Raw genomic sequence first — 23,761 nt, 5'->3', positions numbered from 1 at the left:
CACTTCCAGTAGGATTCCTCCTTCTGTGTCTCCCAACTACTGTCCTGGATCACACATGCAAGCCATGTGCTTTGGTCCCCTGAGCTATCTCCTTGGCCCTCGTTTTTTTTTTTTTTTTAAACAGTATTTCCTCATCATGTGTTTCATCCACCAATACATAAGTTCCCTGAAGGCTGAAATAAGGCACCCATCTTAATACTTGATTTCCTTGTTCCCTTCACTCCTAGAGCTTGGGTCAGCCTGGGTTAGTCTACGTCTTTGGATAGACAAAGGGACTGTATGTCCCCTGCTGGAACACTGTGGGCTTCAGTTCCTGTCCTTGGGTCCTGCGTGTCCTGTTGGGAGTACTTTCTCAACATGCATGTGGATACATGAAAGCCGAAATGACCGAGGTTCCTGTTCTCCACTGATCTGAACCTGCATGTTGTGTTCTGGATGTTCGTTCTCCCGCCATGCGCCCCCTTTACCTGGTTGTACGCAGATCTGGTGCTTCCTTGGACCTCTGGGCTTACGTACAAAGCAGTGCCAACCATGCCAGTCAAATGCCCTGTGGAAGGCAAGTATGAAAGCTTTCCAGGAGCAAGAGACAGGGAAACAAGACCAATTTGAGGGCAAGCAGAAAACAGTTTTCTTGAACGAGACAGGGTCCATTCCCAGGGGACAGCAGTGTGCATCTCCCCAAACAAAGTCATCAGGTCTTCATGACCAACCAGAACTTCTCAGGGGCGGCAGGAGGGGTAGAGGCCCACAGGGGACCTAATTGGTCCAGGTCTTGAGGGGACCCACACTGCTTCATGGGGTCAGAGCAGCAATTATTCCAACTATAAGTTCCAGTTTCTCAGAATTATGAGCGGCAGAGTGAAAAGGAGAAAAAGTAAAGTGCTTTCATAAATTTAACCATGCCAAATTGTTTTAGAATTAAGTACTTCCTGAACAGGAGAGATGGTACAGCAGGCAGGGCACTTGCCTTGCATGCAGCTGACCTGTGTGCTCAATCCCTGGCATCCCAAATGGTCCCCTAAGCCCTGCCAGAAGTGATCACTGAGCACCTATAGGTGTGGCCCCCAAACAGAAAACAAAAAGAAATATTTCCAAATAAAAACACAGGTGTCAGATTTAAAAATTTTACACTGGAAATAAATAGCAGCATTCCTATATTTAAAAAAAATTTTTTTTTACACTGATACACACCTAAACATCTCCTAAGGGAGTCTAGCTAATCTTAAATGCTATTTTTCCCTTATTTTTGTGTGGAGTCTCCTAAGCAGTGCTCAGGAGGTTTGGGGGGGCCTCTTCGGGGATACTCAGAACCCCTCAGGGAACTGCAGGGCTATGCCTGGTGATGATTAGGAGATTATGTGGCACTGGGAATTAAACCAGGTTTGGGTGCATGCAACGCATGAGCCCTAACCTCATACTCTCTCTCCAGCTCTGAGTGAAGCATTCTGACCACAAAGAAAATAAGCAATAATGGTAGCGGGAGGACATTTCTGGAGGGAATACATGTGTTTACAGCACAGAGGGCAACGTTGGAGAACGTATCTGGTATATGTTTAAAGACAGCTTTCTTCATGCATTAAGAAAAAGAAAGGAGAAAGAAAAGGCATTTTGGGCCTGTGTTGAAACCTTAGTTAAACACAGATTCTTCTGGTTTTACCTGAAGGGTCAGACTTAAGCGGGTGCTCTGTGGTGTCATCTTGTTTGCCGTCAGCCTGAAAGGGAACCAAATTGCAAATTACAATGCTGTCTATTCCATGAGTACAGCGTGCTCATTTCTAACCAAAGACTAAAAAAAAGCTACACAGAGAACTGAATAATGATGAGAATATGATTTTTGAGCTTCAAATATTTAAGCTTCAGCACCGAGGAAGCCAAAATGCAGGACTGGCCGGGAATGATGACACTCAGAAGGAAAGAAGAGGTCACCCACAGTCGAGCTCTCTGTCACAGAAACCCCACCCCGGGGAACCAATTTATGTTCCAAATGTCAAAACAGAACCAGTTTACTAAAAATATTATATTCAAAAATCACAGCTTTGCTTTTTCATTTTGCTTTGTTCTCATTCACCTCCCTTTTATTTGTCATAGCATTTGAAGTCATGAAAATGTAAGGGTCGTATGGTCAACATTCAGAGAACAGACTAATTCACTGTAGAATTATTCCCACCCCACTAAAACTTAATGAGATTTGAGGTGTTTACCAAAAAAACTCCTAAGTTATAGTGGAAAAGTCCATAAAGCACTCTATAAAAAGGAGCAGGAGGGCCTGGATCAATAGCACAGAGGGTAAGGCGTTTGCCTTGCACACGGCCAACCAGGTTCGATTTCGATCATCCCATATGATCCCCTGAGCACTGCCAGGAGTAATTCCTGAGTGCAAAGTCAGGAATAACCCCCGTGTATCACCGGATGTGACCCAAAAAGAAAAAAAAAAGCAGGAAAGCCCTAGGGTACTATCTGGGATAAAATTCTCCCTCGCATCCTATCTCGGATACTTTTCTGAACAGGCAGTACTATTGATTTGAGGTTCTCTGATAGCAAATCACCAACGAAACATTTGACCTGCTCCTTAGCCTTGTGGCAACTTGCTCTGGGTCTGATAGGGGAGTCCAGTTCCATCTGTTCTCACCACCCTCTGAGCCTCGACTCTGTGCGGTCTCTGTGCAGACCTGCCACGTCATACCCAGCCCTTCCCTGGATGGCCAAGCTTCTGACATCCCTCGGGGGGCTCCAGTGCCCAGCGCCCCCTGCAGAACCGGCTGCCTGAACATGTCCTGAACATCCAGCCTTGCACAAGACAGCTCTGGGGAGCAGCTGCTAGTACGGGACACTTGTGCCTGTGAACCCATTTGCCTGAGGTCATGAGAAAGTGGTAGAGCTGTCACACCTGGTTCTAGTCCAGGTCCAGGGGTTGCCGGGGCTGGATGCTAAAGCCAACCTAACTAAGCCACAGTCCTTGAGGTGCCAAGTTCAGGGGATCAATATCTCCCTTCGGATCATCCTGTTGTTCCTGTCTGGATCCCATTGTGCCTGGATTTTTTTTTTTTTTTGTGAGGGGTGAGGGGCAGGCAGGGAAGAGGAGAAGGGATTTGGGCTGCACCTGGTGGTACTCAGGGCTTACTCCTGGCTCCGGGAACCTGGGGATGGAATGCTGCATGCAAGGCAAAGGTCCTGACTTGCTCTCTGTCCCCTTACTGTCTCTCTGGCTGCTGGGTCAGACTCTGATCGGTCCCCTTTTATTTCCTCTCTCCCCGCTCTTCCTAACCTTCACATTTAGACCCTGTGCTGGTTCTTGCAACAATCCAAATCACATCTTTTTCCTCTTAGCATGACCACCCTTAGCATGAACTGCAATGACTAAAGATTTTGGCATGCAGACACATAGGATGGTATGATTCTTTCTCTGTCACTCAGGGCCTGCCAGCTGCACAGCTCCTGACCTCCCAGCATTCTCTCACTGCTCGTGTACTCCTTGTTCTTTTGGAGCTGTCAAGTAACATGCTGGCCTGCAAGTAATCCTATAGACCCACCACAGGGCCTTTGCTCATGCTGTTCTTTCTCTCTGAAATCCCCAGCTCCTGTCAGTGTCTTGCCCACCAGCTCATCCTGCTGGACTCCCAACTATTCATTGAGACTGAATCAAAATGCTATTTCTTTATCAACCTTTTTTCATCCTCATAACCATATGCAAAATTTCTCGTGGCATCATTATTTCTCTCACTTTCCCCTAGTTTAGCTTTATATGTTAACTGCCTCCTCTAAATCCTGAATACACTGCCCAGTGCTGGTTTTCCCGATGGTTTGTGATTTTGAGCCTTATGCCCATTCACGAACTAAAAGTCTTTCAAGTACAAACCACCTTACCCAGTGCCCAGCATAACTGATAAAAACACTAAATAACTACAAGTGTTTATATGGATCGGACTTAAACACTGACCACAAATCAACAATCTTTGTTTTTGTTTTGGGGCCATAGCCAGTGGTGCTGGGAGGGGGGTCACTGGTGAGAAGTTTGCTCTTGGCAGTGCTCAAAGGCTGAGCCTAGTGCTCCTGTATGCCAGCACATGCTCCAGCCCTTTGAGCCAACCCCCCAGTCCAACAAGCCACTAATTCTGTGGCTCTCAAGTGATCACATTGGCTAAAATGCATTCGCAATTTCCACACTTCAGAGATGATTGACAGTTCTGTCAGACCTGCCTCATTTCCTGGGGATTACAAGGCAGAATTCAGTGAACTCATTACCCAGCCTTCTAATACCTTCGGGATTACCACTTGGGTCCATTTTCAGAACAGTCTTATTTAAAAATACTTACAGCAAAGGCTAGATGATCTGTCGCCAGACCAAAATCGCCGATTTTTACATGGTCGTCAGAATCCAAAAATATGTTGACAGGCTTCAAATCACGGTGAATCATTCCCTGATGGGAAGGAGTGCAAGAAACCAATAACTGTTTTCGAAATGATGTCTCCTAATCAGAAAGGCCAATCTAGTGAGAAAAATGAGGGAGCTTTTCTCTCGCAGTACACACTGGGCCAGGCTGGTGGGCCTCTGAGATGCTTCCCATCTCTCCTTGCAATAACTGATGCCCTAGCCCATCTGCTGCTGGTTCCCATCAGGTCAAATCCAGGTGGCTCCTATGCTCCTCTAACCCCAGGTTCACAATTTTTCTACTGTATCATAAAACCAAGAGCCTCCCACCCGCACAGCAGAGCCTGGCAAGCTACCCATGGAGTATTCGAGATGCCAAATACAGTAACAATAATGGATCTCATTCTCCTGACCCTGAAAGAGCTTCCAATATGACACTGTTGGGAAAGATGAGTAAGGAGAGGCTGCTAAAATCTCAGGGCTACTGGTTAAAGAAACGTTGGTACATCTACACAATGGAGTACTATGTAGCTGTTAGAAAAGATGAAGTCACGAAATTTACATACAAGTGGTACTACATGGAAAGTATCATGCTAAGTGAAATGAGTCAGAAAGAGAGGGACAGACATAGAAAGATTGTATTCATCTGGGGAACATAAAGTAACAAAATAGCAGACTAACAACCAAGAATAGCTGAGATAAGTACCAGGAGGTTTACTCCATGGCTTGGAGGCCAGCCGCACATGTTAGGGGAAAAGGCAGCTCAGATAGAGAAGGGAGCACCAAATAAAGGGTTTTGGGAGGATCCTCCCAGGATGGGAGAAGCATGCTGAAAGTAGACTATAGACCGAACATGATTGCCACTCAATGCCTCTTTTGCAAACCACAGCACCCAAAAGGAGAGAGAGAACAAGAGGGAGTACCCTGCCACAGAGGCAGGGTGGGATGGGGGGGTGGGAGGGATACTGGGATTGGTGGTGGTGGAGAATGGGCACTGGTGGAGGGATGGGTACTCGATCAATGTATAACTGAAACCCAAGCACAAAAATTTGTAAGTCTACAACTATACCTCATGGTGTTTCACTAATAAAAATTAAAATAAAATAAAATAAAATCTCAGGGCTGGGGCGAATGGAGATGTTACTGGTGCCTGCTCGAGTAAATCAATGAACAATGGCATGACAGTGATACAGTGATCATAAAACCATTCCTTAGCTCACATGGTATTTGCCCCATGCCTAGGATATTCTTCATTTCCTTCACTTATCTGAATTAGATCAACATCTACAAGTGCTATACTATGCATCAGGCCTTTCAGAGTGAACTCTTAACTTCTCAGCCCTACATTCCCAGGGAACACTTGGACACTTTTTTCTCCTTCTTAATGGCATTTGCATAATGCCTGCTATTCCTGGTGTCATCTGGGGATACCTAATAGAACAAAATACTTTACTGTCTGATCTCTTTTGCCTCTACAGGAAGGTGTATCTTGACTTCCTCAAAACCCAAGAAGACTCACTTGAATATGAATTTTGTTATATACTTGTCTCTCCTGGTCTTGCTGGATAAGGTACAGTGAAGAGCACCCAAAAGATGACTAGAGAAAGAAGCAAATTAGGCCAAGAAACGAGCATGGAGCACCTATCTTAGGACAGCAGGCTGAGAGCACAGTAATAGGGTTCTAATGGTCCTCATTACAGCTCATTTTCACTTCCAGCCTTGCACATTATGTTTCCACGGACTCATTTATAAACTTGCCATGTTCAAATCACACTCCTGGCTTTTTAGTATGAATGTAGTATAGCATAAACATTTGCAGGTTAAAGAAAATTGAGGCGAAGGGAAAACATATTTACACTGGCTAATGCATTAGATAATTCCATTTTAAAAATGAAAGCAGTGCTCTATCCTGAAGCTGGACCCATCAGTGGTGACAATGTAATGATTTCTCCTTCTCGTTTCAAAATGCCATTTTATACCCCTGGCAAGCTCTGTCAGAGTCCCATTTCCATCTTTTTCTAATTCTGCCATGTTTCTCATAAGACCCAAATAAAGTGTCCTGGATTCATCATGCCCGCCCTTCCTCCTATGCCACTCGAGGGCTTCCTCTCGCATTCCACACATGTTCAGATGACCTCCCTGGGGTGGGCAGCCTTTTCTGTACAAGGCCAGAGAGCAAAATATTTCAGGCTTGAAAGGCAACACACAGTCTCTGCTGCCACCCCTCCAAAAGGGACAACTATGATAGTATAACAGCCAGAGGCCACGTGGAGGCAAACATTTCCCGGTAAGGTCAAAGGCCTGTTCTCTTCAATAAAAACTTACAAATGGGGATGGGACTTTCATAGAACTTTCATGTGTCATATTATTCTTTGATTCTCCACAACCATTTGAAATTGTAAAGGTGACTCTCTGTCACAGGCCCTGGGGGTGCGGGCCGGTGGGGGGTGTGACCTGTCTAAGCCTTCCATGTCTTCTCTGGACTTTCAAAAGCGGGGCTGTTTCCCTGTCTGTGGGCACACTGTGCTCTTCCCTTTAAGGACAGGTGTCGATATTTTCCTAACTCTCCTTCTCATTCACTCCCCTCCACTCTGACAGACACTGCTTCCTTTTGCCCTAAGTGTTTAAGCAAACCTAAGTTCAGAGAGAGGGGTGCAGGGTTTACTTTCTCGTGGATGTAGGCTAATCCATCCAGAATCTCTCGGAAAAGCCTCCAGAGTCGGACAGTGTCCTGGTACAATCCTTGATCAATGGTGTCGCGCAGGGTGCTCTTCTCACAATACTCCATCTAGGGGTGAGGACACACAAGTGGGGAGGGGGACGATTGGAGTCAGTGAGGGCGGACAACCGCAGTGACCTGAATTCCCTGTCCCCCAACATGCTATGGGTTTCTGGTGTGTCCTGAGGCCACCAGGGAGTGGGTGGTGGGTGGCGGGGGAACAGACGGGGTGGACATGACCCTATAGTGCCAAGGATCGGGTCTGGGGCTCCTGCATACATGTTCTCCAGTCCTTTGAACCATGTCTTCTGCCCTGCCATGGGTTTCTTTCTTTCTTTCTTTTTCTTTCTTTCTTTCTTTCTTTCTTTCTTTCTTTCTTTCCTTCCTTCCTTCCTTCTTTCTTTCCTTCCTTCCCTCCCTCTTTTCCTCCCTCCCTCCCTCCCTCCCTCCCTCCCTCCCTCCCTTCCTTCCTTCCTTCCTTCCTTCCTTCCTTCCTTCCTTCCTTCCTTCCTTCCTTATTTCCTTCCTTCCTTATTTCCTTCCTTTGTCTTGAGAGAAGGGGTGGGTTTTTGGACCACACCCAGTGGTGCTCAGAGGCTATTGCAGGCTCTGTGTTTGGGACCCTGGTAGTATTTGGGGGCACATATGCAGTGCTGGAGGCTGAACTGGGATCAGCTGCAAGCAAAGCCAGCACTGTACCCCTGGCATATCTTTCCAGCTCTGCCATGGGCTTTTAAATAGTGGCGGGAAGAATTTGAAGTTGTTTGTTATTCTGATGGTTTGGGGAATCAATTCCAGGGCTTCATATAATCAAGGCAAGGGTTCTACCAGTGACTTAGCTCCATGACCTCAAGATTTAAGTACTTTAAGACAGAAGGACATTCCTTTCATGCTTAGAATCACCAGCCACAAATTCAGACTCGTCCTCCAGGCTGCACGATGGGCTTAACTTCCACACCTCGCGCCAGAGGGGATTCACAAGGGAGCAGAGGCACAGCACGCTGAGAAGTGCATGAGCCTGTCACTGAACAGATCCCTGGCCCTGAGGCATGTGGACAGGCCAAAGCCTGGGGCTGTCTTCATTGGGAATGGTCTGTCTGGGTGCTTGTTCCTCCAGAGTCCAGTCCTACTTTTGTACATGAGTACGTGTGCACACACACCACTCCTTACTGGTACAGACTCAGCTTGTTTAGGGAAATAGCAGCTTCTCTACACATATAGCATTATGGAGCTCAATAATATGGTTTCAATTATCCTATTAGGTATGATCCTATTTTTTCATAGGCCATCGAGTCACTTTTATTTAACGGGTAGGTGGGGAGCCAGTGGCACACGATGCTGGAGAACTGTGCCCAACCTCATAAAAGCATCAGGTGCATGCCGAATGGAATATGCACGGCCTGAACCCAGAGCTGGGGACCACAGCCAGAAGCTGATGTGGTCCCCGGCTCGGAAATAGGCGGGCACCGAGTTCAAGACCGGGGAAAAGGTGCCTCCCCAGGGGATCCGGTTCATTTGTGCGCCACTGAGCCCTGTCCTGCCTCCGTCACCTGAAACACATTCCCCCCTCAGCTGCGGGGAGTAGCCATGGCCTCACCTGGATGTAGAGGTAGTGCACAGCCCCAGTGGTCCCCGACGGCTCACTTTCCCGCTGACTGCTCTTTCCATTGCAGTTTCCATCCTAAGCCCAGAGGAACACATGAGAAGTCAAGATGGAGCAGGACCTGAACAAAAGGATCGCTTTCACAAGTTATTGGTGCTGGCCTCCAGCCCCTACATGCCCTTCTGCTGCCTCAGAGGGAAGGTCAGTGAGCAGACAGAGCCTCTGTCAGGGAGATGTTGACAGCAATGTACTAGGCGATTTGCTGCGCAGGTCAATGGGGGAAACGGGTAAGTATTAAAGGGGCGCATTCTTTTTTTTAGCTTTTTGGGTTGTACCCAGTGATGCACAGGGGTTACTCCTGGCTCTGCACTCAGGAATTCCTCCTGGCAGTGTTCAGGGGACCATATGGAATGCTGGGAACGAACCAGGACCAGCTGTGTGCAAGGCAATACCCTACCCACTGTGCTATCGATCCAGCCCCAGGGGTGCATTCTTTAACCATTAATATTGTCCTATGGGGATAAGAGCAGGAAGCACACATGCTAACATATATAATATATATATTTTAATTATATTGTATAGTTATCTATTTAAATATAATATATTTAAAATGTTAAATATTAAATATTAAAAATGTTAAATATATTTAATATATTATACCATTTTAAAATATATTAAATACATATATTTAACATTTTTCCTTCATCAAGACAAAAAAAGCAAAAGCTCGGGAAACAACCAGATTTTACTCCTGAATCATCTCTCTTCTCTGGGAGATTATCTGCCAAGGACAGTTAATCTCTCGGAGGCTTTGCTCCATTAATTAGAATGCCTGTAGGATATTACCCATAACTGAGCAAAATCAGGAGTGAGAATTGGTGCCCCTGTGGTAATTAAATGGACAACTAATGCTTAAACTAAAGGCTTCAGCTTAGCTTATTTATGTTACTTATTTTTTTGGGGGGCCATACTTGGTTGTATTCAGGGCTTACTTCTGGTGTTCTGCTCTGGGGCACAAATGCGGTGCTGGGGAGATCTACTCTGGGGTAGGCTGTATGCCAGGCAAGCAACCTATATGCTGTCCTATGTCTCCGCTCCTTATGTTATTATCATGGCTAAGTATAAAACATAACTATTGTTTTGGGGTCTTCAGGGGTGACTCCTAGCTCAGTGCTTGGGGAAAGGTCACTCCTGGTTATATTTGGACAACGTGGTGTTGGGGGTTGAACCCAGGCAGTTGAGCCATCTCACCAACCTAAACTTTTATATTTCAGTAGAGGAATTTATGGTGATTTTATTAATTTATATTTTGGAGACAAACACTGGTAGTGCTCAAGGACCATGCCTGGCAGTGCCTGGGGGACCATATGCGGTGCTGGGAAACGGGGCCATTGCCATAGCTGCTGGCCAGTAGGCACCTCAACTGTTGGACTCTCTCCCCAGCCCAGTGGTGATTACAATTTAAAAAAAAGGAGGGGCTGGAGAGATAGCACAGCGGGTAGGGCATTTGCCTTGCACGTGGCCGACCCGGGTTCAATTCCCAGCATCCCATATGGTCCCCTGAGCACCGCCAGGGGTAACTCCTGAGTGCAGAGCCAGGAGTAATCCCTGTGCATCGCCAGGTGTGACCCAAAAAGAAAAAAAAAAAGGAAAGTACAAATATACTCTGACTAATGCACTTAAACTGCCTTCAAATCAATGCGTGTTTTTTTTTTTTTAAGTTTTGGTCTTTTTGGGTCACACCTGGCAATGCTCAGGGGTTACTCCTAGCTCTGCACTCAGGAATTACTCCTGCCAGGGCACCATATGAAATGCTGGGGATTGAACCGGGGCTGATCGTGTACAAGGCAGATGGCCCACCTGCTTTTCTAACACTCCGGCCCCCCAAATCAGTATTTTAGTAAGCTTTATTCTTCAACCTTCCTTTACTTTCCCCTCATTGTTGCTACAGATGCAGCAAGGGGGTCCTCCTCACTTGCTGTGGGTGCTGCAGAGACTATGCACTTTTCTTGTGGCATCATGGATTGCAAATGGAGTGCAGGGCTGTGTGGGGCCATGCTGCGGATGGAGCTTGAGGTCCCACACCCCCAAGATAGGTGCTCTACCACCCAGCCATCTCTAGGCCTTAGCTCCTATTTCATTTCTTTGTGCGCTGCCAAGGATTCAACCGCGTGCTTCACATGTAGTTCAAGGTATGTGTCTACTGCTGAGTGATATTCCCAGTGCCCCGTTTTGGGGCGGGGGGGACTCCTAAGCAGTGCTCAGGAGATCAGGGCCCTTCTGGTGATTCTTGTTCAATTGGGCTGGCGGTTCAATGAGAAGGTGCGAGGATGCAGTGCTGCTAGGGACCTGCAGTGATGGGGGTTTCCTGATTTACTCCAAGGGAGCTCAGGGGCCTCCTGGACTGTACCCTGTGATGTTCAGGGGACCAGGTGGTGGCACGGACTGAGCCAGATTAAGCAGCATGCAAGGCATGTGCCTTAACTCTTATACCATCTCTCCAATTCCCCTTCAGACCCCCAACTTAACTACTTGTCTACCTACATGTAGACATTTCCTTACCTGATTTAATGCATCCTTAAAATTGCTTGTAAGGATATGTTTATTCCTGGTAATAAATTCATTGCAATCAACTTCTCTCTACAGCAACAACTGGCAGGGGCCCCAGTAGATCAAAAGCTTTACCCTTGGGCTGAGGAGATAACCTAAGAGTTTGAGGGCATATTTTGCATGCTAGAGGTCCAGTCTGATGCCCAGCACCACATCGCGAATATCCACAGAGCACAAAGCCAGGGGTAGGGCCTGAGGACTGTGAGGTGTGGATGAAAACCCCAAAGTCAAAACGCTTTATCTTGAATTTTAGCAAAGGGTTCTGTGGGCCTGGGGACAGGAAGACAAGTAAGGACCAAGGCCCAGAGCAAAGTTATATTGAACAATGTTCAAGCCATGATGCACATGAAGAAACGTATTTCCCATTATACCTCGAGCTCATTTCATGAAACACAAGATGCCGTGCTGAGCTCTGGGTGCGTGAGGTGTTTTGAAGTTCTCTACTCATCTCTCCAGAGCAGGGCTTCCCAAAGGGAGTGATATCACCTCCTAGAAGGTAATGATGGGGTTGGGAGGAGCGGAGCAGCCTTGGGTGGATTGGGGAAGCCCTTCTTGTCTTTCAATTAAGAAGGTAATTTTACTGGGGAACTGATCAATAATTTTCTTTTTCCCTCTGAAAAGGGGGCAGTAGGCCAAATAAGTTGGGGAACCTCCACTAGCAATAAAAATAGCACTGGTTCTGACCCTCAAAATTGATTTCATAGTCCATTAGAGGATGACTCACAGTGTTAGAAGAGGTTGGTCTATGAAAACCTTGACGAGTTGGGATTAAATGATCAGAGAGGGAACTAGGCAATGCAATTAGGCTCTAGACTGATCAGCTAATTTGCATCTAATCCTATGTGGGTCTTAAATTCCTCTTAAATTCCTTCTACAAGGAGGCAAGTTTTGACTCTGTGAGTAAATTAAGGCCTATAAGTACACAGGAGCAAATGTTTTACACAATCATGCATGAAAGCGTATGGTGCCTACCTTTGCTTCTCGTCAGATTTAAGGAATTTTATAATATCAATTTTATTTACATATCCATCATGGTTAAAATGTAAAATTTCTTCTCATATATTTACCTGATTCTGGCTTTTACTGTTCTCATCTTCATTGTCAAAGATGATATCACTTTCAGAATCTGAAGCAGGTCTGAAAGAGAATCATCATCATTTTTGATGTTGTCATGAGGGGGGAGGGGTTGGGCTATGACCACCAGCACTCGGGTTATTCCTGGGTCTGTGCTCAGGAGTGCCCTGGATGTCAGCCACTGGCAAGGCAAGTATCTTAACCCCTGCACTCCCTCCAGGCCCTACTCTTATGCTTTTGAAAAAACAGGGGCCACAGCAGAGAGCCTGCACCAGGGATTTTGCCTTATACACGCTAAGCATGTGCACTACCACTAGCACTTTAACTAGGCAAACCAGTTTTTTCCAATTTTTTTTTTTTTTGTCACAGGGATTACTCCTAGCTCTGCACTCAGAAATTACTCCTGGCAGTGGTCAGGGGACCATATGGGATGCTGGGAATCGAACCTGGGTCGGCAGCATGCAAGGCAAATACCCTATCCGCTGTGTTATCGCTCCAGCCCTAGGAAAAACATTTTGACCAATCCCTTTTCCAAGGCCTGGGCTTGGTGCGGACTGAATCGGGGGCGCACCTGAGCAGCCGGGCATGTGCGCTTACAGGAAGGACTGTGAGAAGACCCCACTGTGCTCGTCCTCGTCGTCCTCGTCCTCGTCGCTGCTGGAGCCGGGGCCGGCGGCGGCCGAGCGCTCGGCCGAGGTGCTCCACTCCACTGAGCTGCTGAGGATGGGTGGTGGTGCGGCGGCCTCCACGCTGTCCATGGTGGTCTGGTCCGGCAGGAGCTGCGGCAGAGCCGGCCCTTCGGGGGCCCGGGGCCCAGAGCCCGGGGGACCCGTGGGCCGCTCGTGCCGCTCGATCCAGGCATTGTAGTAGCGCACGATATTCTCATGGTGCAGGCGCGACAGCAGGGTCACCTCACCCTTGATCCTGCGGAAGTGCCGGCTGGCAGGGTTGATGGGGATGCGCTTGACCGCGTAGCAGCAGCCGTCCAGCTTGTTCTGCACCTGCCGCAGGAAGGGCCCGGTCAGAGTGGTCAGCATGCAGGAGCCTGCCCCCCCCCCCGCTGTTGACTCGTCTGGCAGTGCTCGGGGCATACTCTTGGCACTGTGCTTAGATATGACTTCTGGTGGGGCTCAGGGGGCCATTTGGGGGTTGGGGTATTGAAACTAGGACCCGTGTCCAAGGGAAGCACCCTACGCGCTGTACTACAGGCTGCGGACCCCCCACCACAGCCCCAACCTAAGGAGAACCAAGAGCCCAGAGGCAGGAGTCTGAAATTCTCAAGCTGGAGAGGGTTTTAGCTGCTAACAGCTTTGAAGACATCCTAACCCAAACTAGATGATTTCAGTTTGCCTGGGGAAAATATTCTCTATTTAAATTTGGGGAGGTTGGGGGCTGGAGTGAAAACACAGCGGGTAAGGCATTTGCCTTGCACATGGACAACCCGGGTTCAATTCCCAGCATCCCATATGGTTCCCAGAGCACCGCCAGGAGTAATTCCTGAGTGCATGAGCCAGGAGTAACCCCTGTGCAAGGTCGGGTGTCACCCCAAAAGCGCCCAAAAATAAATAAATTAAAAATAAATTTGGGGAGGGTGGGTGTAGTTGGTGGCTATACATGGCTGTGTTGAAGGGTCTTGGCTCTGGACTCAGGGATCACTTCCAGTGGTGCTTGGGGGTGCAAGGGAGGATGTCCCATACTATCTCTCTGACCCTTTTTATTTTATTTTTTTGAGGGGACTTCCCTGGCAAGTACTTGGGAAGCTCCAGGCCCAAAGCTGAGTGCTGGAAGTGGGTGTGAGGTGGGGTGCCAGGGATGGAATCTGGGCATTCATGTGTACCCCAGCCCCTTGATCTATGTCCTGGCACCCCACCCCCTGCTGTGCTCCCCACTTCAATTAATGATGCTGGCAATTTTATCCCAAGTTTTCCAATATCTCGTCAGCTAACTAACTTTCTATGTGGTGAGAACCACTCAGAAAATTCCTTAATTTCTGGGAAACTATTACCTTATCCATAAAATGGCAGTTTTACCACTTGTCTTATTTTTCTACAGTGATTGCAAGGATGAAATGAAATGAGGTAGGTAAAGCTTCTGGATCAAGGCTTCATAGAAAAAGGTAAATAAGTAAATAATCAATTTTGTTAACAATTCTTAGGCTTAAATTATTTTTATTTTTTAGTGTTTTATTTTTTATTTTAGTGTTATTTTAGTTTTAATAATTATCCTAAGAATTGAAGGATAAATATTAGGATAAGTTAGGATAAGTATTAAAACTAAAATAATTCAGAGTTCAGTAAGCTTAAAGACAAGAAATGTCAAAGGCAAGGCTTCACTCACACACACAGACGCATTATATCCTGGGTTTCACCACGCATCAGTTGACAGGAGTAAATTTGACTTTTGTTTCAACCTTTCTTTTTAAATTTGATTTTTTGTTTTGGGGCAATTCCCAGTGTTACTCAGGGGATCATAAGTGGTGCTAGGGATAGATTCTGGGTCAGATGTGTGCAAGGCAAGAGGCTTAATTCCTATCTCTCCTTAAGACTATCTCTCTGTCCCCTGTAACACATAGCACTGTCCTCCCATTGTTCATCGATTTGCTCGAGAGGGCCCAGTAACGTCTCCATTGTGAGACTTGTTGTTACTGTGTGAATTTGATAAAATTTTGTTCACTGAAACATACCAATCCTAACCATGCAGGTCAAATAAAGTGATGAAATGTCAACTTAGCCATGGACAGATAAAGAAGTTGGATGATTAATTAAGACTGATAAAAAGTAGTATAAAATTGACACAAATGGGGGCAAGGGGAATCAGGCAGTTAGAAGAGAAGGGACCACTATGATAATGGCAGTAGAAAATGATCACTCTGTACAAGAACTGAGTACTAAAATTAGGTAAAGGGATATACATGATAACCTTACAGAGTACAGTACCTGTATTGTAAACATATTGATGAGAGGCGGGGAGGGAGAGGGAAGGAGGGAGAGAGAAGGGGAGAGAGAGAGAGGGAGGGAGAGAGAGACAGAGAGACAGAGGTATCTGCCACTGAGGCAGGCTGGGCTTGTGGTGGAAGAGGGAAATTGAGAATACTGGTGGTGGGAAATATGCACTGGTGAAGGGATGGGTGTTGGAACATGGTATGACTAAAATCCAGTCATGAACAATGAACAAGTTTGTAACTGTTTATCTCATGGTGATTTAGTAAAAAAAGTGTTTTTTAAATAGTATAAAATGGAATTTTCCATAACCTGTTCTGTGTATGCAAACAGTGGCACACACACACACATGCTTTTTTGGGTCAAAACAGACTTGGTTCTGAATGCTGGTTTCACCGTTGAGTGGATTTCAAAACCTCAGGCTAATCAATTTCCTTGAATCTCAATCCCGTATGTGGAAAATGGAGAAAACACTTATTTTATGGTAATGTTATGAGACTGAAAAACATGTTATGAGAAAATATCTACTTTATGGTAATGTTATGAGACTGAAACCAGAGACCTCCCACGCACAACTGAAATATAGAATGTACTCCAAGAAATAAGAGCTTTGATTTATTGCCAAATAAATGCAGCTGAGGACACTGAAAAGTCTTGGCATTATTTTTCAAACTTTTGTCTCAGGACATGTCATATGTGCTAAGAATAATGGACAGGTATGGAGCTTGCTACACTGGAAACTCCCAGGATTTCCTTAATATGGACGTGTGCATCAATGGGCCCATCAATGGGTAATGGGCCCAGCAGTTAAGAAATGCCAGATCATTGAGCAGCCACAGCCTAGCTCAGACATTGACATGAGGGCTGTCAGGCAGTCGAAGGGAGGAAACTACCTCTTTTGCCCTTTCCATTTTACTATTTTTTTTTTTGGAGGGCAGAGAGATAGGAGAGTGCAGGGCACTTGGCTTGCACCTGGTCAAACCTGGGTTGGATCCCCAGCATCCCCATATAGGCCCTAAGCACAGGGTCAGGAGTAAGCTCTGAGCACTTCTGGGTGTGGTCCCCAAAGTCTGCAGAAATGGAACCTAGGTGACTCTGCAAGGGGTACAGACAGTGCTGTCTCTCACTTTGATGACGGCTCCAAAAGCCCCTTTGCCGAGAAGCTGTAATTCTTCAAACTCATTGAAATATCGGGAGAACTGTCTCTGGGTGTCACTGAGGAAGGCAGCGCTGGGCAACTGGTTGCTGGGGATCACGGTCTCCACGTAATCTTGTCCTCCAGAATCTGAGATGGAACAGAAGGCCAGAGGCAAATGTGGCGTCAGAGAGGAGAAAGAGAGAGAGAAAGAGGAAGAGCGGCTACATTCAACTACAAGGGAGGCAGGGAGGGCGGTCTGTAGAAGGATCTTTTACCTGGCAGACCCTTTGACATTTTTCCTTATTGGCCTTGCCCCCAAGTGGTTAGAAATACACCACTGGTGCAGGTTTACAGCTGTGGCCCCAAGATGTTGAGTAAGGAAATAAGTGACCAGAATCAAGCCAGAACCCAAACCCAGATCTCTTCACATGTTCCTTAATCTGCTATTTGAGTAGCAGCAGGGAAATCTGGTCAAGTGGCAGAAGGCAGGACAAAAGAGTTACAGAACCATGAAAAGGGCATCCCCAGTGTCACTCCTAGCAGCAGAGACTGTTTCCTGCACACAGGGCACATGGCATGACTAGATTTCTGGACGGTTTGGCACTAAATAAAATAAACGATCCACACAGAAAAGTCTAGTTTAGGTTTAAGAGCACCTTCAAAGTGATCAGTGGCCAGAGCTGCAGAGATGGTACAGCAGGCAGGGAGCCTGCCTTGCATGCAGCTATCCCAGGTTCCATCCCTGGCAGCACACACAGTCCCCGGAGTCCTACCAGGAGTGATCCCTGAGTGCAGAGCCAGGAGTAAGCCCTGAGCACAGCTGGGTATCCGTACCCCCACCCCCTAAAGACAAAAACCGAAAAAACAAAAAACCCAAACAAAACCAAAATGATTGCTTGTCCGAAGAGCAGCAAAAAAAAAAAAAAAAAAAAAGAGTGGTAATAGACTTACCTTCAGGACTTTGTTCCTGTAAAGGCATTTTGGGCTGAGGATTTATGAAGCTGTGTTTCAATAACTGCTGAGGACTCCATCTTTCCTTGTCATCCAAGCAAACACACCTCAGTGGAAGGGAAGGAGGAACTTTAGCAACTGAAATAAATGCTAAGCTAGCAGGACTTAAAAAAATTTTTTTTTCTCAGTAACTTTTTAATTTAAAAATTAGGCTTCTGTGATTTGCATAGTTCTTCACAGCTCCCATGAACAATGTTCCAGCACCATCCCACCACCAGTGTCCACTTCCCTCTGCCAATGTCCATAGGTTCCCTCCCAGCCTCCAGTCTGCTCCCGTGGCAGACACATTAACGTTGGTCACTGCAGTTTGGTTCTCATGCTTACGGGACTGGTGGCTCTGAAGTTCAGGGATATACCAATACCAGGCCAGGGCCTTCCCTGTTGTGTCCTAAGTATAGCCAATATGCTATGCCCTGGCCCGTATCCCTGTTACTTTTTGTCCATCTCCTTTCCCTCCCCCCAACCACTCAGTTTCTTTCTGTCTCTCTTTCTTTCTGTCCTTCTCATTTCAATAATCTAGGGTCAGGAGCAATCTGTAAGATTCTATCACTTTCTTTCTTTCTTTTCTCTTTCTCTCCCTCTTTTTTTTTTTTTTTTTTGCTTTTTGGGTGTCATACCTGGTGATGCTCATGGGTTACTCCTGGCTCTGCACTCAAGAATTACTCCTGGCAGCACTGGGAATCGAACCCAGGTTGGTCGCGTGCAAGGCAAACGCCCTACCTGCTGTATTATCACTCCAGCCCCAGTATCATTGTATTTCTTTAAGTGCCATTTTGGTCACCTTCAGCATCAGGGTGCAATTAAATAAATATTTTTAAATTTCTTTACATTTTAGAGAAATCATAAAATGAAGACTTAGAAATCTTCAGATGCATATATACCTGAAGGAGAGAATAAAGACTCAACTGGGGCCCACTGCTATAGTATGTCTGTCGTTGTCTGCTTGTGTGTTATGTACAAAGTAGAAATGGTCTTATTTAAAATCAAGTGCAGCTGCTTTCATTTCTGTAAGGGGTAAGACAATGACAGGGAGCGACAGTATGAATCAGGTCAAATGGTAGCTGGAAACAGGAAAAGCAATGTAAAGGGTAAAAGAAAAAGGAGTGCAGGGGTTGGACAGAGTGAATAAAAGCTGACGGCAGGGAAAAAAAGAAACACAGCGAGAAACCAGGCAGAACAGCAGAAAGGGAAGTAAGCCGTCCTGGAGAGCTGGACAAAGACACGTCTGAAAAACCCAGACTGCTGGCCCCGTCCTGTTCATCCAAGAAACGGAGAGAACCTGGGTTTGGCCTGGACTGAGAACAAAGGGAGGGCGAAACTGGAACACACCAAATCAATCAAAAGACTTGGACAAAGTCTTCAGGCCCAAGAAAAACCTCTTGGCAAGAACTGTCTCAAAATGGATTAAAATGGCTCTTTAAATGAAACGTTCACTGACAATTTACACAGGTATAGAAAATCCTTTGAGGTGTTGTGGAGAATCCCACACATCCAGAAATTCTATCTTATTAATTACAAATTACAAAAAAAGCAGGTGGGAAAACAGATGAGGATCCATAATCATTTTTAAAGGGCTAAAAAAGAAATGTCATTCATTCATTAAGACAAAAAAATCCTTTAGGGGACTGGAGCAATAATAAACTGAATAAAATGAATAGGGTACTTGCTTTGCATATGACTGGCCCGGGTTCAATCCCTAGTACCCCAGATGGACCCCTGAGCACAGAGTCAGGAGTAGGCCCTGACTACTGGAGGGTGAGATCTAACCCCTCCACCAAGAGGCAGAACGCACTCCTAAAGCTGTTTGCTAAACAGGAGGCCTTTGCTTTAACCCCGCAGGAATCGACAGCAAAGGCGGAGCAGGTTTGGGGCTGGAGCAATAGCACAGCAGGTAGGGCGTTTGCCTTGCACACGGCAGACCAAGGTTCAATTCCCAGCATCCTATATGGTCCCCTGAGCACCACCAGGAGTTAATTCCTGAATGCATGAGCTAGGATACTCTGTGCATAGCTGGATATGACCCAAAAAGCAAAAAACAAACAAACAAACAAAAAATACAAAAGAACAAACAAACAAACAAACAAAGGTGGAGCAGGTTTTCTATAATATACAGCATATCTCTCCCCAGAGCAAGTGCTTTTGAATTTCTAGAGTATACCAGGCAGTTTCCAAAAAGTAGTTTGAAAACCTTTGTTTTTGGGTCACACCCAGTGAAGCTCAGGGGTTACTCTTGGCTCTGCACACAGGAATCACTTCTGATGGGGCTCTAGGGACATGAGAGCCTGGGATTAAACCTGGGTGGCCACATGTGAGATGTACCCCGTGTATGATTGCACCAGGGCTCTGAAAAACTATCATTATAATAAGTCCAAGAGGGAAGTTAAGGAAATGACAAACATGGTAAGAGACCAGCACATTTACACCAGAGAAAGGATAGGAAGAATGACCCCTAACCCAGTTACTCTTTCCAGCTGTCACAACTCCCCACAAGCACCCACACACTCGGCACAACCCAAAATATAGGAGTCAACTGCGACTGGAGAGACAACCTCACCAACACTCACTTCTTGAGGAAATCTTGAAAGTCCGAGGGCAGGTCGTGAGGGATGACCACGGGGTATTCCCCACACTCCTGTCCTTGGCTGAGGGTGAGCAGCAGCAGGCCGAGGCGCCACACGTCCCCTTTCTTGCCTGTCTTGTAAGGGAGGGCACTGTCACTGAACCGCACGCGGGTTTGCTGGAAAACGTCTTCCTTGCAAATGTCCGCGAGGCGCTTAGAAATGCTGTAGTCTGTGATCTTGATGGTGCCCTCTGCGTCCACCAAGACGCTGGAGGCGCTCAGGACCTTGTGCACCACAGAATTGCTGTGCAAATAGTCCAGGCCCGACAAGAGCTGAGCTGCGTACTTGCGGAGCTGGTGCACGGGGAGGGGGCCTGTGTGGCGCAGGTGTGCTGCCAGGGAGACCCCGTTGATGTGCTCCACTAGGATGTCCACCACGAGGGAGCTGTCTTGTTCTTTGAGATTCATTGCAAAGTAGCGTACCACATTGGGATGGCTCAGTTTTACCAGGGAGTTGAATTCCGCTTCTGCCCCTTGAATCTGGAGGGAGAGGGAGAAAGAGAGGAAGAGAGGAAGGATGAGGGTGGGAGAGAGAGAGAGAGTGAGAGAGAGATAGAGATATATAGAGAGAAAATAATAAAACACACATAAGACAGACAGTACTGTTTCGTATTGAAAGTGGTTTTTAAAAAATTCAGTTTTAGGGGAAAAAGATTATATCCTGAATTAAATCTTAAGCTATATGGTTAATGTAAGAGTTCAGAAAGATGGCAAGGGGCCACAGTGACAGTACAGAAGGTAACATGTTTGCCTTGCATGACCCAAGTTCAATTCCTGGTATCCTACATGGTCCCTGGAACACTGCCAGAAGTGATCCTTGAGAGCAGAGCTAGGAGTAACCTCTGAGCACTGCTAGGAGTGCCCCCAAAATAAATGAACAAACAAAAAATGACAAAAATTAAATTTCTTCTCAACACTTTTTTTTGGGGGTGCAGAGATCTCCCTGCAGAATCTCAGGCAGAATATCCCGCTTTGAGCTATATCTCTACCTCTCAACTTCTTTTATTGTAAAACCCAGTATTCATGGGCCAGGGAGAGAGCTCACAGGGCTAGAACATACGCTTTGCACATGGAGCCCCAGGTTTGAAACTTGGCACCACATGGTGTTCCTGCCATACCCCCATACCTTAGGCAGAAGCACAGCCAGGAGATGTTCCAGCACAGGAGCATTGTGCCAAGAGCACCCTGTCCTAGAAACACTGGGTGTGGTCCCCAAAACAAACAAACAAACAAACAAACCACAAACCTACTGTGCAAGCATTGTAAATAAATAATGAGGCTTTAAAAGCTGCTTCTTATACTATGGACATCGGGGAATGGAAAAGAAGCTATTATTTTGGGAGGAACCTAGTATGAAGGGGGCTACCCAGGGAGGCTTAGATAATGTGGAGCTGGGGATCAAACTCAGGGCCTCTACATGCAAAGCACACACTCCAGAGCTTCAGGCCATCTCTCCAGTCCAGAAACATTTGTAAAAGAAATTCATAACCTAGGAATTCACTGCCTCTGTGGTACTCATTTCGCTTTGTTTCAGTTTTGGTTTGGGGCCCACACTTGGCAATGCTCAGGGCTTACTTCTGGCTCGATGCTCAGGGATCACTCCTGGGGGTGTTCAGAGGACCATATGGGGGATGAGGGGGCTACCTCGGATCCAACCCAGGCATGCTAGGCCAGGATCTTCCCTGCTGTGCCCTCTCTCCACCTTCTCCATGGTACTTTTTAAAATTTTTTATTTTTTTTAATTAGTGAGACACCAGGAGGTACAGTTGTAGACTTACAAATTTTGTCCTTGGGTTTCAATTATACAATGATCAAATACCCATCCCTCCACCAGTGCCCATTTTCCACCACCACGGATCCCAGTATCCCTCCCACCCCCCATTCTCCCCATCCCACCCTTCCTCTGTGGCAGGGCATTCCCCTCTGTTCTCTCTCTCCTTTTGGGTGTTGTGGTTTGCAAAAGAGGCATGGTACTTTTACTTTTGTTCTTTTTGTTTCCTTTTTTTCCCTCTCTTCTCTTTTTGCTTTTAGAGGCGGTCTCCCCAGCAGTGCTCAGTCTCAGGACCACCCTGGGGGTGCTCGGGAGACCATGGAGTTCTGGGAATCGAGCCCAGGCCTTTTGTCAAGAGACATGTGCTCCAGCCCTCTTAGTTTCCTATCTCCCTGGCCCCTTTTAATTTTTCAATTTTATTTTGGAGGTAGCACTGGTTAACAAACACTGCATGTTTCTAGAGGGCAAGTTTATACCTCTTTAAATTTATGTTACCCTACCACATGGAGAGATAGCACAGCGGGTAGGGTGTTTGCCTTGCACGTGGCAGACCCGGGTTCGATTCCTCTATCCCTTTCGGAGAGCTCGGCAAGCTACCGAGAATATCCCGCCCACACAGCAAAGTCTGGCAAGCTCCCTGTGGCATATTCAATATGCCAAAAACAAGTCTCATAATGGACGTTACTGGTGCCCACTCGAGCAAATCAATGAACAATGGGAGGACAGTGGTACAGGACAGTGCTACACTGCTACCACACCCATACACATCACTGAAGTACCAGAAGCCCCATGTCACATTCCACTGGACTCTAAAGCCTGGTCCTTGGTTCCCAAATTACCCCTCCCTCTGGAAAACTCAGTACTGTGGTCAGAATTCAAGGACTGTGTGGAATTGACCTTTCTTTTTGCTTGAAAACTGTAGCACTATAGCACTGCCCTCTCGTTGTTCATCAATTTGCTTGAGCGGGCCCAGTAATGTCTCCATTGTGAGACTTGCTGTTCCTGTGTTTGGCATAATGAATATGTCACGGGTAGCTTGCCAGGCTTTGCTGGGCGGGCGAGATACTCTCGGTAGCTTGCCGGGCTTTCTGAGAGGGGCAGAGGAATCAAATCTGGGCTGACAGGGTTGGCTGTGTGCAAGGCAAACGCCCTACCCACTGTGCTATCGCTCCAACCCTTGCTTGAAAACATTTATTTAAAAATAAGTTGGAATTCTTCTGATTATGAAGACTCCATCAAAACTTTAATGAGCACTAACACAAAATAAAACATCCCCAAATGATCTTTGTCACCACCCAAAGCTAATTATTAGGATATCGGTATTCTTAGCTTTTCTTTCCTATTGTAAACACACACATTTTCCTAAGCACAATGCTTTACCTGCTGTTTCGTAGCCTCTTTATTTTATATAACATTGCAGAAGACAATATTAGATGTTCTCCCTAAACTCAGTATTACAAATTAACTTTAAAATTTTTCAGGGTCTGAAAATTGAACTTTGAAGCAATATTTCAAACAACTGCAAAAAAAGAAAAAGAAAGAAAGAAAGAGTACAATTTGAAGTCCTGTTTAGTTCTAGTTTGAGCGATGGCTAGTAACCTCATAATAAAGGCTGAGAAAAGAGATTTAGAAGGCAGTGGCAAAGGTTTTGAACAACGTTATAGGAATTTGAAAGAGACAACAGGGGGCTAAGAAAACACTTGTAAACAGAGGCTGGGATTTGGTTTAAGTGGTACAGCACGCCTAGCCTAAATAAGACCTGGGTTCAACCTCTGTACCAAATGCCCCACTCCATCCCTAACATAGTGCTGGTGGTCCTGAGTATTTTGGAGTTGGTCCCTGTATAAAAGAACCATAACTAAAAGGAAGGCACTGATCCCCCACCTTCCAGTGGCCAAACAGCCCTC

The 23,761-nt window shown here is 46.3% G+C and overlaps 1 protein-coding gene across 1 annotated transcript in view; it reads right to left on the bottom strand.

The window, feature by feature from the left end:
- The window catches only part of EIF2AK4 (eukaryotic translation initiation factor 2 alpha kinase 4), a 109,713-nt gene that overhangs the window by 48,958 nt on the left and 36,994 nt on the right, over positions 1-23,761 (bottom strand). The window contains exons 9-18 of the mRNA XM_056133372.1: positions 20,028-20,563; positions 17,404-17,510; positions 16,442-16,599; positions 12,973-13,376; positions 12,369-12,438; positions 8,686-8,769; positions 7,035-7,157; positions 4,314-4,418; positions 1,658-1,712; positions 468-547 (exon numbers count right to left, since the gene is read on the bottom strand). Coding sequence (XP_055989347.1) covers positions 468-547; positions 1,658-1,712; positions 4,314-4,418; positions 7,035-7,157; positions 8,686-8,769; positions 12,369-12,438; positions 12,973-13,376; positions 16,442-16,599; positions 17,404-17,510; positions 20,028-20,563 — 1,722 coding nt within the window. The remainder of the gene's footprint in view (positions 1-467; positions 548-1,657; positions 1,713-4,313; positions 4,419-7,034; positions 7,158-8,685; positions 8,770-12,368; positions 12,439-12,972; positions 13,377-16,441; positions 16,600-17,403; positions 17,511-20,027; positions 20,564-23,761) is intronic.

This window comes from Sorex fumeus, unplaced genomic scaffold (assembly GCF_029834395.1).
Source record: "Sorex fumeus unplaced genomic scaffold, SorFum_2.1 ptg000098l, whole genome shotgun sequence".
Classification (NCBI taxonomy): Eukaryota; Metazoa; Chordata; class Mammalia; order Eulipotyphla; family Soricidae; genus Sorex; species Sorex fumeus.
This window is presented reverse-complemented; position numbering and strand designations above follow the sequence as displayed.